Source organism: Haliotis asinina, chromosome 1 (genome assembly GCF_037392515.1).
Source record: "Haliotis asinina isolate JCU_RB_2024 chromosome 1, JCU_Hal_asi_v2, whole genome shotgun sequence".
Lineage (NCBI taxonomy): Eukaryota > Metazoa > Mollusca > Gastropoda > Lepetellida > Haliotidae > Haliotis > Haliotis asinina.
In genome coordinates, this window is record NC_090280.1 from 31,446,639 (window position 1) to 31,464,545 (window position 17,907).

At 38.4% G+C, this 17,907-nt stretch overlaps 2 protein-coding genes across 2 annotated transcripts; both read left to right on the plus strand.

Moving 5' to 3' along the window:
* Nucleotides 1-701: 701 nt before the first annotated feature.
* LOC137271873 (uncharacterized) lies at nucleotides 702-7,587 on the plus strand. The gene is made up of 8 exons (XM_067804266.1): nucleotides 702-885; nucleotides 1,444-1,464; nucleotides 2,507-2,542; nucleotides 2,712-2,753; nucleotides 3,484-3,630; nucleotides 4,774-4,807; nucleotides 5,629-5,684; nucleotides 6,324-7,587. The coding sequence occupies exons 1-8, from the start codon at nucleotides 702-704 to the stop codon at nucleotides 6,425-6,427; spliced, it is 624 nt and encodes a 207-aa protein (XP_067660367.1). The 3' UTR covers nucleotides 6,428-7,587.
* Nucleotides 7,588-8,866: 1,279 nt separating this feature from the next.
* On the plus strand, nucleotides 8,867-17,214 carry LOC137271883 (uncharacterized). Its single transcript, XM_067804273.1, has 5 exons — nucleotides 8,867-8,926; nucleotides 14,615-14,748; nucleotides 15,539-15,607; nucleotides 16,374-16,429; nucleotides 17,104-17,214. Exons 1-5 carry the CDS (start codon nucleotides 8,867-8,869, stop codon nucleotides 17,205-17,207), a joined length of 423 nt encoding a protein of 140 aa, XP_067660374.1. The 3' UTR covers nucleotides 17,208-17,214.
* Nucleotides 17,215-17,907: the final 693 nt, after the last annotated feature.

Here is a 17,907-nt window from a genome sequence, read left to right on the forward strand (position 1 = left end):
ACTCAACCTTAAAAAGTACTAGAATTTGTACTTTACTAAGAAAGTGAAATCCCAAATGTAACATATGTTGCATTTGACCACTTTCTAAATGGCATCGTGTAAACAGGGTATAGTGCTGAAAAAAGCAAAGGGTTGTTAGTATTATGCTTGAATTGAAGCATAGAGGAATGTAACAACCCAACAAGAGAATGCCTTGTGCAATCCTTTCTGCCTTGACATACGTACTTCCGGCAATGCGACGCGATGTCGTGTAATGTGACACGTTTGCGATATATGTAAGTGGATATTCATATTTACTCGTTTCCAATAGTGTTAAATGCAAGGGGCATTGGTCAACTGAGTTCAGTCAGTATATGGAAACGAACGATTGAGTATCTGTAACCATGAACTGTATGTGTGTGTGAGAGAGAGAGAGAGAGAGAGAGAGAGAGAGAGAGAGAGAGAGAGAGAGAGAGAGAGAGAGAGAGAGAAACCCGGCATCGTACCTAATCATCGAAAAGGCATCTTGCATTTATTAGATAGCGCAAGGACACACAAATCAACACACACACTCACACACAAATCTCTACACAAATACACAAATCAACACAAACGCTGTATGCACACATATACGCACGCACGCACGCACGCTTACACACACATACATACATACATACATACACATGAATGCATGCACACACACGCACGCCCGCGCTTGTAACATGAACGCTACACCACTTGATGTATTGGTGAGAGGTACAGGAAGAACACTCGATATATGCTTCCTGGCCCAGGGACAGGCTGTGGAGACTGCTGACAACCTTCACAAACTATTCCCAATCGATTGCAATATGGAGTTGGAGTGTCTCATATTAGCGATAATCAGTCAACTCATCCCTGTCCAAGGTAGGTAGATTCCTACTAACTTATTCACATATTCACACAAGCAACTGCGTACTATCACCAGTCATGATGTTGTAAAATGATAAGTCTTAGATATGTATCACTTGCATAGCCATTAGGTTATGGCTCAGTGTACCAAATGGTGGGAGAGTCGCTGTGACCTGTTGTGACGTGGCCTCTGCATAGTAATGTGGTTGTAACGATACCGGATTGTTGACAAACTTGAATGTATATCAATTCTTGGTCACTTTATTTTCTTTTAACCTCGTTCGGTTTATCTTGACACACTATGTTTATGTTCTGACATGATAAAAAGGTTCACCAATTCTGGCATATTCACGATGAAGAAAATGCTTGCGTATACACCTTCGTTTGATCCATTCAGAAAAGTTTCACAGCGATTCCGTTTACAACCAACTAAATGTATTTATGTACGTGTCAAAACGTGTCAACATAGCAAGTAATATTTATTTGTCTACATAAATTCACCTTATAATAAATTAAGAGACAGTGGGATAGACATTATGACATAGCAATTAATATGTATTTTGTTCTTTGAAGGTATTTCTACATCTGATTATGGTAAGTACTGAAAATTATTTATCTATTAAAATTAAAGTTTGCATAAATTTCACGCATGGACATTTCTTTGAAGTGTAAATGATGCAATATTGCCTTTTAATGACTAAGTGCCATCCTAAAGATTGGAAAGTGAGATTTATTGAATTTCGTCTCATGATATAAGCAGAAGCCATCTAATGATGGTAACCGATGTTATAATACTGAAAAAAAGAAACAATGAGTTGGAAAACGTGTAAATTTAAATGAATTAAATTTAAAAAAACAACAAATAATAAGCATGGGTTTTTAAAAATCTGTATTTGAGTCTATATCAAACAGTCGTAACTGAGATCCTTTGATCGCCATCCACCGATAGAGTAGGACGTCATCACTGTTTAGTGAGATGTCGCATGGCCGCGATGTATAGCCGAGATCGTACAATGGGCTCTGCTTTAACTCAAATCTTTTATCACATGGATATGGAAAGTGTTTCCTTGACCTTTATTGACGTCCTTGAATGCAATGGCTAAATATGGGTAACATCGATACGTTTGGAGAATAACTCATCATAGCAGCCACAAAGTAAAACGGACTCAACAGCAACTGACACTACAAAAATGACTTTGTAATGTGGGTAATTGCGGAAACCAGTTGGTTTCCATTCCCTGAAACTCACTAACTGAGTTTCCAACTAGATTCCATTTTGAAGATGTGATTTTGGTATTTCTGTAAATGGAAACCAAAATGAAACTAAGTTCGGGGGTTTCTTGTTGGTTTCCATACCTGGAATTTGCAACTCTCAGATCTCACTAAATGGAAACCAACATAAAAGTAGAAAATGTAGTTTCATGTTGGTTTCCATTGCGCTGTTTTGAACTAAGTAACATAAAATATGTAATTGTTTACCATCCTGACATTTACTCAAAAGCTTGTTTATGTACTACCGTTACTCTTTGTGTGTGCGGGTATGCGTGTGCGTGTGCGTGTGCGTGTGAGTGTGTGTTCTGGTTCCAGTAACAGGATATTGTATATTTTTAAAATAAGCTTGTCTCTTCTGTTCCAGGCAATGTAACCACTCAAGACATGATAACTTATAAAGGTAAGTTCAGGAACAAAATAATGACAATGCATCACAGAGCCCTTCAAGATACGAGTTAAATGCGGATCTAAAGCAAGTTACAATTGTAACGAATCGTGTTAAAAAATAAAAGGCACATGCTATTATATTCTTATTCGAATCAAATTTTCATAATATTATTGTATTTAAGAACAAACGTCAACAGAGGCAATCAGTCCTGAAACAACGGAAGGTGAGTTTTATTTCCTTTTGACTTAAAACAGCTCTAAATTTATGGTATCTATATCGCAAATATGATTCCAGGTTACATATCAATACATAACAAACTACCCGTGAAGATCCGGGTTTGGACTTTAGTAATCCATGTTTTCGTGAGAGGCGACCAATGGGATCGTGTAGTCAGGCTTACTGGCTTGCATGAAACATGTCGTCTTATCCCAGTCACGTAGAGGGATGCTGTCGGTCACTGGATTGTCGAACATTTACAGACCTGGTATGATAGTGTAAATAATACTGTGTGCCTCGACAAACAACACCAAAACCAAGCAGCCGATACTGGTTGTAATGAACAAGTGTGTGAGATAAGCTTTACGCCGCACTCGCCATATAATTATGGAGTTGGTCTGTAAATAATGAAGTCTAGAACAGACAATCCAGTGATCAACAGCATGAGCATCGATCTGCGAAATTGGTTACTGAGGACATGTGTCAACCAAGTCAGTGAGACTGTCCACTGCTTGTAAGAGGTGACTTACATGCCTGATGCCCTGTTGTCGCGAATCGATGCTCTTGATATAAATCACGCTTTAATCCGGTCTAGACCTGATTACAATTTAAACTATAAGACTAATGCATAGTAAGTACTCAGTAATATTCACAAGAAACACGTTTTATACATCAAATCAAGCTGTCAACTTATTTTCGAATTAACTTTCCATATTTTACATGTATGCATCCCACAGAGCTGCCAGATTTGGGTATACAAAGCCCCAGTAAGTCGTACCTTGGTGCTGGAGTTGCCATAGGTGTGAGTATCATGCTGGTCGTGGACGCTATCCTTCTGGCTCTGGCCTTTATCTACAAGGAGAAACTAATAGTCAAGATAACAGGTACGTCAGTGAGTGCGTGAGTGAGTGAGGTTTCAGGCAGTTATGATGATACTACAGTTATATCACGTCGGGGGACACCAGAACAATGCTACACCCACTGTACCCTTGTGAGGAATCGTGTCTTTGGCGTTTAAACGTTCTAACCACTAGACTACCCCGCTGCCCTAGCAACGCATTAATGTAACAATATGTTTTCCTGACTGTTCGCGTTCAAAATTTATCCACAATTAACATGCTGCACACCTGAACGTATTGTGTTGGCAGTAATTATGCAAGTTCAGTATGTGGCACATCGTTTGTTCACAGTGTTGACAGTGTTGCATTACAACTTAAGTTCGGATTTATTGAATAACGATAAAAGCAGGATTAAAACTTAATAGATAGCATTATCAAATCTGTTATGAAGAAAAATGAGGGTTCCAGTATTTTTGTAGAATTAATAGTATGATTTAAAAGTGCTCTCATAGGAGCTAGTGAGTGAGTGGTAAGACCTATCTGAACAGCGTATTTAGATATCTCGCCTCTCGTTAAAATCATACGGGTTTTGGTGGTGTCTTTTCTCGAACACCTGCTGTCATCACATGTTCAGTGATCCATACGTATTAAAAGTTTCACCTTTATACCAAACGGAATTTGTTTACGACGACAGGAAAAAATGGACCTGGATTTTCGAAGGTCTCTTAGCACTAAGATAGTTGTAAGGTTAATGTTAATGTATGGCATTTGCGACTATCTTAGCGCTAAGAGAGCTTCGGAAATCTAGGCCGTGGTTATTTGTTTGTACTTAGACTTTATTTTTATACGGTGCGCTCTGAGGGCAATCTCAGAATGAAACTAGATCATTTCATCTCAGTGAATTGCATCGTTTCAGATTAGTTGGTCACCCTTGGCGCAGGCTGTGAAGATACTTTGATACTTTGAAACCCTTGATATGATAGCGTTTAAGTAGACATTAAGTAGTAACATTTATTACAGAGAGTGGTCAAAAGTATCATGTTATATCTGGAATTACTGAGAAAATTTCAAAATAGCAAACGCTGGCATCTGTACTTACTGAGCATGTGCAGTGCCCAATATGTTACAAGCAGATATTGTTGATTTAAGGAAACATAACATTTATCAATGTTTTCCATTTCCTTACAGGGAAAAAGGAATTCAGCGATACAGAAATGAGCAGGTACAAGTCCTCATTAAATTGATTATTCAAACAATGATTGCAAGCACAAAACATTTTATACATGTAGTTTACACGATGCATACCATCGAAAGTGTATATAAGCTGCATGCCTGATAGCCATGTAAACCTTATACCTTTTAGTAACTAGATATTCTGCGTTGTGTTTGTAGAAGTCAACTTCGGTTGTAAACGGTTGTGGAGGTTCTGTTGTGAAGGTGTCTGTTGGGATTTTCATAACTGTTAGACATTCTTCTTTCTTATGAAATATGTTTAAGTTGCGGAGGTTCCAGGTGTCTGTTGAGCTTTCGTTAACAGTTACACACACTTCTTTCTTATATAATAGATACGTATATTAAAGTTGCACTATCAAATATTTTCTGACATTTTAATACTTTACAGTTATAGTTATTTACCAAGACATCAATTCATATAGGCCCGCCACCTATTGTTATATATACCATTAACATTTTGTTTGTGTTTGTGTTTGTGTTCATTCCCACAACCAATTACAGTTTTAGTTCACGAAAAGTTCCAAAGTAGACGCCTCTATTACCTCCATCCAAATTACGGTCACTTTCCATATTTGGTGTTTAGTCACGTTCTTCTTGCACGAACTTTCGCCTATAAACCTTTCTCAGAATCCCCTGGGGTTTTTGTTGTTGTTGTCGGTTTTTTTTTCATTTGCTCAACAGACGCTTTGTGTATATGCATCGAATTATCTGACCACAACAATCCAAATCCCGATCTGTTGCAGTTGTCATCCAGCACGTTCTTCGTGTATCTACTAGAAATGTTATAACATGTTATATCATTCTCTTTAGAATACCTATTTCATCTCCTGTCGCCACTACAACCAGAAACCAGGTCCAACCACAAGGTCAGCGTGTATTATTGTAATTCATTACAAACACAAACTTGTGCCTAACAAAAATATCATAGAGGTTGCGAATGTAAGATTCTCTTTCTCAGTTACCGAGGAAAAGATTTTTCTATGACAGGATCTTGTAAAACTGGTATAAATAAGATCAGCCATTAATTACAAAGAAACAAGTTCATATTCCTTCTGTCATGCGATGGACGTATGAGAAATGCATGAATGATACCAGAATAGGTAAAATGTCGATTTACGACCTTCACGAGCATGTTCTTCAGGCAAAATAGTTATTTCAAGAGAGAGAGAGAGAGAAATAGAGAGAGAGAAAGAGAGACTGAGAGAGAAAAACATTATTTCCACAAAGACGTCAATTAAGGTAAATATGTAGGGATATACAGGGATTTTGACTGCCCACTTGATGTCTTTGGAATAAGATACTGGCAAAGACTATAGTGACACTTACAGTTGTGTAGAACATGGACTTCATCTTCCACAGATTTTGAGAGAGAGAGAGAGAGAGAGAGAGAGAGAGAGATAGAATGAAAACATTAGGCATATATGTTACCCTAAAGTTCTCACACTTTTTCCTGGTGTGCATTTGCTGATAATTACTATTTGTATTTATCAATGCGTCTCTTTCAGAAGCGCAAACACCAGCATCCAGCAATGAGTATGAATCACTGCAGAGAGACAATGTTGATGTCCATAACACATATGAGAAAATGCACATATATCAGAACTTGTGAGCATGTGGAAGATTTACTCTGAGACATCGATGTCACCTGGGTGTGATCAGGTCCCCATCTGAACGGAACACTGCGTGCTGGTTTTCATATTAAATACCATATGGAGATGCAATTGACTTCATGAGCGCACCACATTCTGGAAGTGCACGTTTTGTATACATTTTACCAAAGCCATGCAGCACCATCACTTTGAAAGATTGTAAATTGTCAGCACAAAATACTTGTCAGTGTTGGCAACAAGATTCTAAGCCTCCATATTGAAATGGGTCTGTTTACCATTTTATATCTCAACACAATCGACTTGAAAATATTTCAGCAAGTTTTATAAGAATAATGACAGCAAACTGTACTAATCTGGAACTCTTGTATATTTGTATGTTTACATGTTTCCATTGTAGCACTCATCACATTGTTAACTGCATCTTTGTTTCCTATATTTATAAATATGTATACAGAATGAGTCATCAACTACTTTCGTTTATTTGTAACCATCACTCACGATTTTGTAATGTTCTGCTGCACGGGCGGTGTTTAAATAAGCATAAAACGTTTTTTTACCAACCCCGACATAAATATGTCTCAACCAGTATAATGACCATTGGAAAATCAAGTGATGAAAAAATAAGCTAACAAGGAAGTCCTACAGGCATGTGACACACGGGAAATCCTACAGGCATGTGACACACGGGAAGTCCAACAGGCATGTGACTCACGGGAAGACCAAAAGACATGTGACACACGGGAAGTCCAACAGGCATGTGACACACGGGAAGTCCAACAGAAATGTGACACACGGGAAATCCAACAGAAATGTGACACACGGGAAGTCCAACAGAAATGTGACACGCGGGAAGTCCAACAGAAATGTGACACACGGGAAGTCCAACAGGCATGTGACTCACGGGAAGTCCAACAGACATGTGACTGACGGGAAGTCCAACAGGCATGTGACACACGGGAAGTCCAACAGGCATGTGACACACGGGAAGTCCAACAGACATGTGACACACGTAAGAGCATACCGTCATTGATATTCTCAATGGGTTTCCTTAACTCTCCATGAGATTACGAACAACAGCAGTTCAACTCACTCCTGGATGGTAACATGAATTTTGCCTTTGGCGTTATAACCAACAAATGACTGACTACAAATGAAGCATCTCGTTTTCATAAGTCATGTGTATATATATGAGCAGTGCATTTGAAGAAATAATAAAATGCTCTAGTTGCTCCGAACTATAAATTGTATAGTTATTTCTAACAATTTAGATGTTAATCCCTGCTGATTACACGCTGGTGTGTTCGTGGAAAGTATAAACCTCTAGTGCCTCAGCAGTAGCACCCTCTCGCAAAAACTATCTGTTTGTGTTTTGCTTGACGCAACAACAGTTCATTTTCCAACAATAAAAGGTAAACGAAGGCTAACAAATCCAAATGTCCGTCATTACCTTCAATATTTTCAAAAACTTTAATCAATAATCGCATTGTACGCTTTACTCATTTTTGTGATGCAAAAGAATGTTAAAACTTTAAAACTGACTATAACTGACTTAGCTATATATAATTTAATACGGTATTTCGTCATTGTCCCATTCGCCTGTCAGTTATTGACCGTACAATGTTTAATTGAATAAGACTGCCAAAACAAACATTGTGTAGAGATAATGTCGACATTTTAAAGGAAAGCGTTTGCATGATCACCGATTCAGCTAGCGTGCAGGAAGCTGACCAAGTAATGTGATGACGTATCAGTCCTCATCATCACAACACCGCTTAAAACGACAGTATACTACGGTTATAACGAATTCAAAATGGTGAGTGAGTGACTTTAGTTTCGCACCACTTTTAGCAATATTAAACATAACTTGCTTAAGAGTTTATGCAATAATATATTCCTGTCCTATGGCCAGCTCAGGTAGTCTAAACAGCGTGCACAGTCAAGTGCTAAGCCTAATGCTCGTCTCGAGCGCTTGTTTACACTGCCTTACCACGGTTTGGCCTTACCCCAGTCACTAAGGTACGGCAAGCACGATACATACTGTACTACTCGTAACACTAAGTCATGGTTTTTCTTTCTTGTATATGTGGTTACTAATATTTTACTTACAATGCAATACAACAAGTATCTATATGTATACTTCAATACCGTATCCATAATACTTCAACACTTACCCACAATGCTTTATTCAGATACCCACAATCCCTTTCGGCCAGGGTATACGCCATATTGGAAGTCTCACGTTGTATTTCGCTACCCACCCACATCCCTGGTTACAGGGGCTTCATTCTGGCATTATTACCTATAAATGTTCATTATTCATCTTATCATTCGGGGACTGATTGATGGACCTCAAAACATTCTCACACAGGAGAAACTGTTTTGGCCCCAAAAAGTATAAGCACCCGGCGTGCTAAGGGTAACCCTAGGTCTCATCCGGCATGTTACCACTTAGCCCTAGGGTGTTCTTTGGCAATCAGCCCCCTACTTTTCCCAATGTGGTTTGTAAAATAAATAAATATTGTATTGCACTCTCTGTAACCGGACCGGATAATTATCCATCGACATGAACACAGTTTACTGTACCTTCAACTAAACCGGTGGATACCAAGGCCACATGACCAGGTCCTAGAGGACGTATCCTGCTGGGATTTCTAGAGATTGCACTGTCATGTTGTCGGCACATAGAAAGATCTCTTGGGCGTTTACTGATGGGATTGTAGTTCTCAGGTCACGAAACAGTTGAACTAAAGCACCATCCTCGGTGTTTGCCAGCTTGACTCCTCAGAGTTTCTACTACTTCAGTCCTGCCCCACAACAAAGCACATAACACATCTGGCTTTACCTTAAGCAACTCAAAATTGTCCAGCTGAAAGCAGGTACCCGATGAAATAAGTAATGTAACCACTAACCTTCTAGCTCCCAACACCCAGACTGGGTTAAACGGGGTAATAAATAAATTTTGGGAGCTTCGAGCATGCATTGTGCATGGAGTAATGCGCATGATAAATACACTATTATTATTATTAACGTTGTCGGGGAATAGAAAGATAATATTTTCGATAATAGTGGTCGTTTCTTCCTAGATCTATGTTCATGATATCAGTCACTGGATTGCTTGGTTTGGGCACGTATTTATGATATACGGCCAAATTATGATTGTTCCTTTTATAAAAGAATGGAGATTTTGCCCAAACATGTGTCACAGGCTTACATATTTGACCAGTGGAATCAAATTGTAAGGTGTAGTCTCATTTTTATCAATGGCTCACTTGGATTTTAATCAAAACACACTTATTTTCTCACATAAGTACACTGATGCTTTTCCTTTTTATGGGTGTATGAGTTTGTGTGTCTTCACAATTTCGCAAACATCACCTAACATCACTCTCTCTTAGTGAAGTGGTGCGAGGGTAGCGTAGTGGTTGAAGCGTTCGCTAATCACTCCGAAGGTCCGCGTTCGATTCCACAAATTGGTATAATGTGTAAAGCCCATTTTTGAGGTTCTGGTATATCAAACGTACTCACTCACTCAGTAATTCGTAAACACATCTTTGGTTTGTAACCGGAATCCTCCAGTGTACTAAGCAGATATATATCTTGTTACTTTGGTCTTGATACCTTCTAGAGTACCCTGTTAAATTGTCTTAATACCTTCTCAGTACCCTGTTATATACTTTCTTATCACGCTGAAATAGGCTTTTGCTGACAATGACAAAGGCAACGATGGCAACACTTTTAACCCATTGTGGATTAAATTTTTACACATCATTAAATATGAACATTTCACAAGGGTTAAGAAAACAAAAACAACTCAGCAGACAAACAAAGTTATCAGTCATGTATATAAAAGGCGAATACTTGTTGGAAGAAAAAAATAAACTCCTTTGTTTTGAACGGGGTATTTGACCGACTGTAGTAAGATTCTTAAATCTTATTTAATCATGCATTATTGACAAATAATGCATTACTTTTCAAAGAAATAACATGACAGTGTCACTTTTACAACTGTGTTAACATAAACCCTCCCTTTCCGGCTTTCTGAAAACTCGGATGCGTGTGTTCTCTTGTATTTTACCCATACATATACAATGTTAAATATGTCACCATCGATTATTATGCAAGGTGAACAAGCACTCTAAGCAGGATGAAATCTGTCCGGAAGATGAATCATATATATCATCACGAGCAGGATGTTACACGTTATCTCGACACTACAATAATTTGACAATCGTTATAATCCGGGTCAGAAATTGCCTGGTCAGAGGCGACAGATGGGAATGGATAGTCAGGTTGACTGACTGGATTAATGTATGTCATGGTATCAAAGTTACGATACGATTACAGAGCACGTCCATATAACAAATAGTGAGGAAGCCAGGTGTGTCAAAAACGTTCAGCATATCCTGTCCCACTTGTAGCATCCATCAGAAACGCGTGCACCCGTTTTGCCACGGCTACATCACAGTTTGCAATCTCCTTCACATGTCTCCATAACACATATGCAAGAATTTACAGCTTATCGTACACACACCACAAAGGATTAGCACCACAAGGAACCAAATATGAAGTGATGTACAGGATCAAAGCACAACGTATCACTACAAGTTAATCCTATGATCAGTTACAGCCCGTGAGGATGAGTTCATAATCCATGCTTGTCGCTAGAGGCGACTAACGGGTTCGGGGTAACACTCTCTAACGCTATTGACAAATGTCATCGTGTGTCAATTGCTAAGATCGATGCTCGTGTTGTTGATCACTGGATTGTCTGGTCCAAATTCGATTATTCATAACGCCTGTGCATAGCTATATAGCTGGAATATTGCTGATTGCGGTGGAAAACTATTCTCAGTTACATAGCATACTACACCAGGACAATAAATGTAATCATACACCACTATGTAGATTTGCTTTGTCAAGGAAATGATGAGTGAGTGAGTATGTATTTACCTCGCTTGTTGCAGTATTCCAGCTAAATACCGGCGGGGGACACTAGAAATGTGTACGTGTAAATACGGATCTCAAACTGTCAGAAGCTACTTTAATCGTAAGAAAAAATCGGAAGTGTTGAATCATAGCAGGATGCAAATTAATGTCCGACAGTGCTCATTATCCACATCGTACCTTATTTGTGAAGTAAATAATATAACAGACTGTTTTAAAGATGTATTAGTACAATGAGACAGCAGAGAGTTATTCATACATGGCGCAGTCATAACTAGGTGGTGCAGTCATAACTAGGAAACAGTGTGAAACAATGGCAAGTGTAGTTGGATGTACTTAGTAGAGTCCTTGTATTTGTCTTATGCTGATGTTTTTTGTTTTGGTTTGGTTTGGGTTTTTGTATGTACATGTATATTCTTCAAAAATGTAGGAGAACTGCACTTTCAATGTACGATTGTCGAAACTTGGAGATGTATGGGACTGAATCAATGTTGATGTCACCTGCACCTTATGCTTCTCGCAAGAGGCCATTAAGGAGATCGGGTTGTCAAGGTCTCTGACTTGGTTGTCATCATAAACAGATTTCGTAGATCGACGCTCATGTGTTCGTCACAAGATTGTCTGACCCATACCCGATCATTTATATGTAGATGTCAGACAGATGGAAAATGGTTGAGTGAGGTGTAAAACAACAAAGAAACAAGCAAACAAATAATGAACCAAATACCAGAAACTCACTCCTCTGCTAGAAACATATTCTATCAGTCTTCGTTGTTTTCTTCTAAACGTGAGTGTGTTTACGTCGATGTTTTTCAGTGACTATGGCGATTTCAAAGAGGAAAATAACTGTCGGATCTCTAGTAGAGCTCGTGTGTGCGCAGCCTAGACAAGGATGGAGATGTGATTGGCACCGTAACGGTGGACCAGTCCTCACTGTGAGGAAGACAAGTCAAACCCCATGTGGAGTGGACTGGTACATAGATTATCCGGCGAATACGGAAGTGATTTGTCAACCAAACATAGGACGTTTCCTGCTGAGGTTCCAAAAGTCTACGATTGAACTGAACGGCACAATATGGGATTGCAAGATTGATAGTTCAGTTGGCAGCAACAGTGAAACGATTTCATTGACAAAGGAAGGGGAGAAGAAAGGTAGTTCAAACAATGTCTTCAATAATATTTGCATTACATTTTTTATTCAATTTAGTTGGATGAAAGGACCAATGTTTAGAAAAAAGTTTTAAGTGAGAGACAACGTACATAGAAAAGGAACACATACATATTCAGTTACTTTAATTTATGTGCTGTGAATAGTAGACAAAGTGCAAGAACGTGGAATCACAATGAAATGTAGTCCTGCATTAAAATTAGATAAAGTAACAACGGTGACAGTGCTTGTGAGATTATATTCCATTTTCTATTATATGAATCCATATTAATGTTGCCATTTTATCTTGAAAAAATTCAGTTAGAACTTACTTGGTTGAGACCACATTCGATGCTTTTGAATGTCAAGGCATTTTTGATGGAAGAAAAACAATTAAGTACATGGACGTATAAATAACCCTTTGTTCTTTTCCAGGCTTCTTTGCACACTTTGCATTGCAATGGGAGTGAAATTCTGGAAACAAATAAAGGAAAACTTTGGTGTTTATCCTAATTAGTTTCCATGAGCACATATGTGTCTGTGTATATGTGTGATATATGTGTGTATGGAATTTATTCATGCATGCATAATTATTCCTCTTAGACGTTTCATCAAGGTCTATTTTTGTGCCACACCAGGTACACGGACTGCTGAACCTGTTGTTGCACACAATCACATTGTCAACGTGACCATTGCCTGTCTCCTCTTGATAGTTGCGGCTGGTGATATAATTAGAAATACCTAATGATGGTAACCGGTGTTATCATATTGAGAATGGGAAACAATGAGTTGAATTCAGTTTAAATTTAATTGAATTAAATTAAGGAAGCAACAAATACACAGCATGGGTTTTTAAAAATCTGTATTTGAGTCTATATCAAACAGTCGTAACTGAGATCCTTTGATCGCCATCCACCCGATAGAGTAGGACGTCATCACTGTTTGGTGAGATGTCGCATGGTCATGATATATAGCCGTGATCGTACAATGGGCTCTGCTTTTAACTCAAATGTTTTATCATATGGATATGGAAAGTGTTTTCTTGACCTTTATTCCCGCCGTGGAATGCAATGGACAAATGTGGCCAACATCGATAAGTTTGGAGGATAACTCATCATAGGAGCCACAAACTAAAACAGACTCAGCAGCAAGTAACATTTACTCCAAAGCTTGGTGCTTCTAGGCACTCTAACCATTCAAGACATGACAAAGATACTAGTTCAAAGTAGATCTAAAACAAGTTAAAATTGTAAAAAAAATAGTGTTAAAGAAAAAGGCAAATACTATTATATTATTATTTGGGTCAATTTTTCATATTATATTTCAAAACAAACGACAACACAGGCAGTCGGTTCTGAAATAACAGAAGGTGAGTTATATTTCCTTTTGACTAAAAAGGACTACATTTATGGTATCTATATCACATATATGATTCCAGGTTAGACATACCAAGCTACCCGTGAAGATCCGGGTTTGGCCTTTAGTAATCCGTGCTGGTCATTAAAGGCGACAAATGGGATCGTATGGTCAGGCTCACTACATTTCATCTTATCCCAGTCACGTAGAGAGATGCCCATGCTGTTGATCACTGGATTGTCTGGCCCAGACTCAAATATTTACAGACCTGGTATAATAGTGTGAATAACGCTGTGTGCCTAGATAAACAACACCAAAACCAAGCAACCGATACTGGTTGTAATGAACGAGTGAGTGAGATAAGCTTTACGCCGCACTCAGCAATATTCCAGTTATAATTATGGTCTGTAAACAATCAAGTTTGGAACAGACAATCCAGTGATCAACAGCATGAGCATCGATCTGCGCAATTGGTAACTGAGGACATGTGTCAACCAAGTCAGTGAGACTGTCCACTGCTTGTAAGAGGTGACTTACATGCCTGATGCCCTGTTGTGAATCGTTGCTCCTGATATAAATCACTCTTTAATCCGGTCTAGACCTGATTACAATTTAAACAACAAGACTTATCCATAGTAAGTACTCAGTAATATTCACAAGAAACACGTTACATCAAATCAAGCTGTCATCTTATTTTCGAATTCCCTTTCCCTATTTTCCATGTATACATCCCACAAAGCTGTCAGATTTGGGTATACAAAGCCCCAGTAAGTCGTACCTTGGTGCTGGAGTTGCCATAGGTGTGAGTATCATGCTGGTCGTGGACGCTATCTTTCTGGCTCTGGCCTTTATCTACAAGGAGAAAGATAACAGGTACGTCAGTGAGTGCGTGAGTGTGTAAGGTTTCAGGCAGTTGTGATGATACTACAGTTATATCACGTCGGGGGACACCAGAACAATGCTACACCCACTGTACCCCTGTGAGGAATCGTGTCTTTGGCGTTAAAATGTTTTGACCACTAGGCTACCCTGACCTAGATAGCATTATCAAATCTGTTTTGAAGGAAAATCAGGGTTCCAGTACTTTTGTAGAATTATAACTATGATTTAAAGGTGCACTTATAGCAGCTAGTGAGTGAGTGGTATTTAGCGTATTTAGATATCTCGCCTCTCGTTAAAATCATACGGGTGTGGTGGTGTCTTTTCTCGAACACCTGCTGTCATCACATGTTCAGTGATCCATACGTATTAAAAGTTTCACCTTTATACCAAACGGAATTTGTATGACACTTACGACTATCTTAGCGCTAAGAGAGCTTCGAATATCTAGGCCCTGGATATTTGTTTGTACTTAGACTATATATGTTGCGCTTTGGTTGCAATCTCAGAATGAAACTAGACCATTTCATCACAGTAGATTGCATCGTTTTAGGTGAGTTGGTCACACATGTACATGGGGTACGCTGTGTGGATACTTCAACCCTTCTTGCGTTTGAGCAGACATTAAACACGCGCAGTAACATTTTAACAGAGAGTGGTTCAATGTATCGTATGTTATATTTGGGATTACTGGGAAAATTTCAGATCAACGAATGCTGGCATCTGTACTTTACTGAGCACGTGCAATCCCAAATATGTTACAATGGGATACTGCTGATTTAAGGAAATATAACATGTATGTTTTTCATTTTCCTACAGGGAAAAAGGAAACGAGCGATACACAAATCAGCAGGTACAAGTCCTCATTAAATTGATTATTCAATACAATGATTGCAAGCATAAAACATTTTATACATGTAGTTTACACGAAAAAGGTGCATGCTTATGCATACCATCGAAAGTGTATATAAGCTGCATGCCTGATGGCCATGTAAACCTTATACCTTTTAGAAACTAGATATTCTGCGTTGTGTTTGTAGAAGTCAACTTCGGTTGTAAACGGTTGTGGAGGTTCTGTTGTGAAGGTGTCTGTTGGGATTTTCATAACTGTTAGACATTCTTCTTTCTTATGAAATATGTTTAACTTGGACCATCAAATATGTGTGGCATTTTAATACTTTACAATTATAGTTATATAACAAGACATCAATTCATATAGACCTGCCACCTATTGTTATATATACCTTTAAAATTTGCGCAATCAGTTTGTGTTCATTCCCACAGCCAATTACAGTCTTAATTCTCAAAAACGTTCCAAAGTAGACACCTGTATTACCTCCATCCAAATTACGATCACTTTCCGTGGAACTTAGTCACGTTCTTCTTGCTCGAACCTTTGTCGCCCTCTGCTTCTCCAAATAAAATATTCTAGTGAGTTATTGTGTGTAACCTTTCTCAGAATCCCCTATGTTTTTCAGACGGTTTGTATCTGTGCATCATGTGATCTAACCACAACAATCCACTCCCCAATCCAAATCCTGATCTGTTGCAGTTGTCATCCAGCACGTTATTCGTGTATCTACCAGAAATGTTATAGCACGTTATATTTTTCTCTTTAGAATACCTATTTCATCTCCTGTCGCCACTACAACCAGAAACCAGGTCCAACCACAAGGTCAGCGTGTATTATTTTAATTCATTACAAACACAAATTTGTGACCGCAAAAAATTATCATAGAAATTGAGAATGTAATATTCTCTTTCTCAGTTACCGAGGAAAAGGACTTTCTATGACAGGACTTTGTAAAAATTTTATAAAAAGGATCAGACATTAATGACAAAGAAACAAGTTCATATGCCTTCTCCCATAATATGGACGTATGCGAAATGCATGAATGGCACCAGAATGGATACAATGTCGATTTACGACCTTCAAGAGCATGTTCTTGAGTCAGAATAGTCATTTCACCAAAGAGAGAGAGAGAGAGAGAGAGAGAGAGAGGGAGAGAGAGAGAGAGAGAGACTAGAGAGAGAGCAGTATTAATTCCACAAGGATGTCAGTTAGGTTATACATCTGGGGAAATATAGGGATTTTGAATGGAGATCTAGTGCGCCCTTAATGTCTTTGGAATAAGACATTGGCAAAGGCGATCATGACACCTACAGTTGTATAAAACATGAACTTCAGCTTTGACATCTTTTGAGAGAGAGAGAGAGAGAGAGAGAGAGAGAAAGAGAGAGGGAGAGTGAAAACATTAGGCATATATGTTACCCTAAAGTTCTCACACTTTTTCCTGGTGTGCATTTGCTGTTAATTACTATCTGTATTTATCAATGCGTCTCTTTCAGGAGCGCAAACACCAGCATCCAGCAATGAGTATGAATCACTGCAGAGAGACAATGCTGATGTCCATAACACATATGAGAAGATGCACATATATCAGAACTTGTGAGCATGTGGAAGATTTGCCATGTGTCTTCTGGTCCCCATCCGAACGGAACACTGCGTGTTGGTTTTCATATTAAATACCATGTGGAGATGCAATTGACTTCATGAGCGCACCACATTCTGGAAGTGCACGTTTTGTATACATTTTACCAAAGCCATGTATCACCATCACTTTGAAAGATCGTGATCAATTGTCAGCACAAAATTATTGTTAGTGTTGGTTGTGGTGGAAATCAAACAAGCCAGGTAAATAGATATCATGACCACTAAATATAGTAAAATTAGAAGATGTACCTTTAAGAATAATTTTATAATCACGGTTATGATCTGCAAACTACCATATATGGCAACAAGATTCTAAGCCTCCATATTGAAATGGGTCTGTTTACCATTTTATATCTCAACACAAACGACTTGAAAATATTTCAGCAAGTTTCATAAGATTAATGACAGCAAACTGTACTAGTCTGGAACTCTTGTATATTTGTATGTTTACATGTTTACACTTATCACATTGTTAACTGCATCTTTGTTTCCTTTATTTATAAATATGTATACAAAATGAGTCATCAACTACTTTCATTTATTTGTAACCATCACGATTTTGTAATGTTATGCTGCACGAGCGGTGTTTAAATAAGCATAAAAGGTTTTTCAACCCCGACATAAATATGTGTAACCCAGTATAATGACCAAGTGATGAA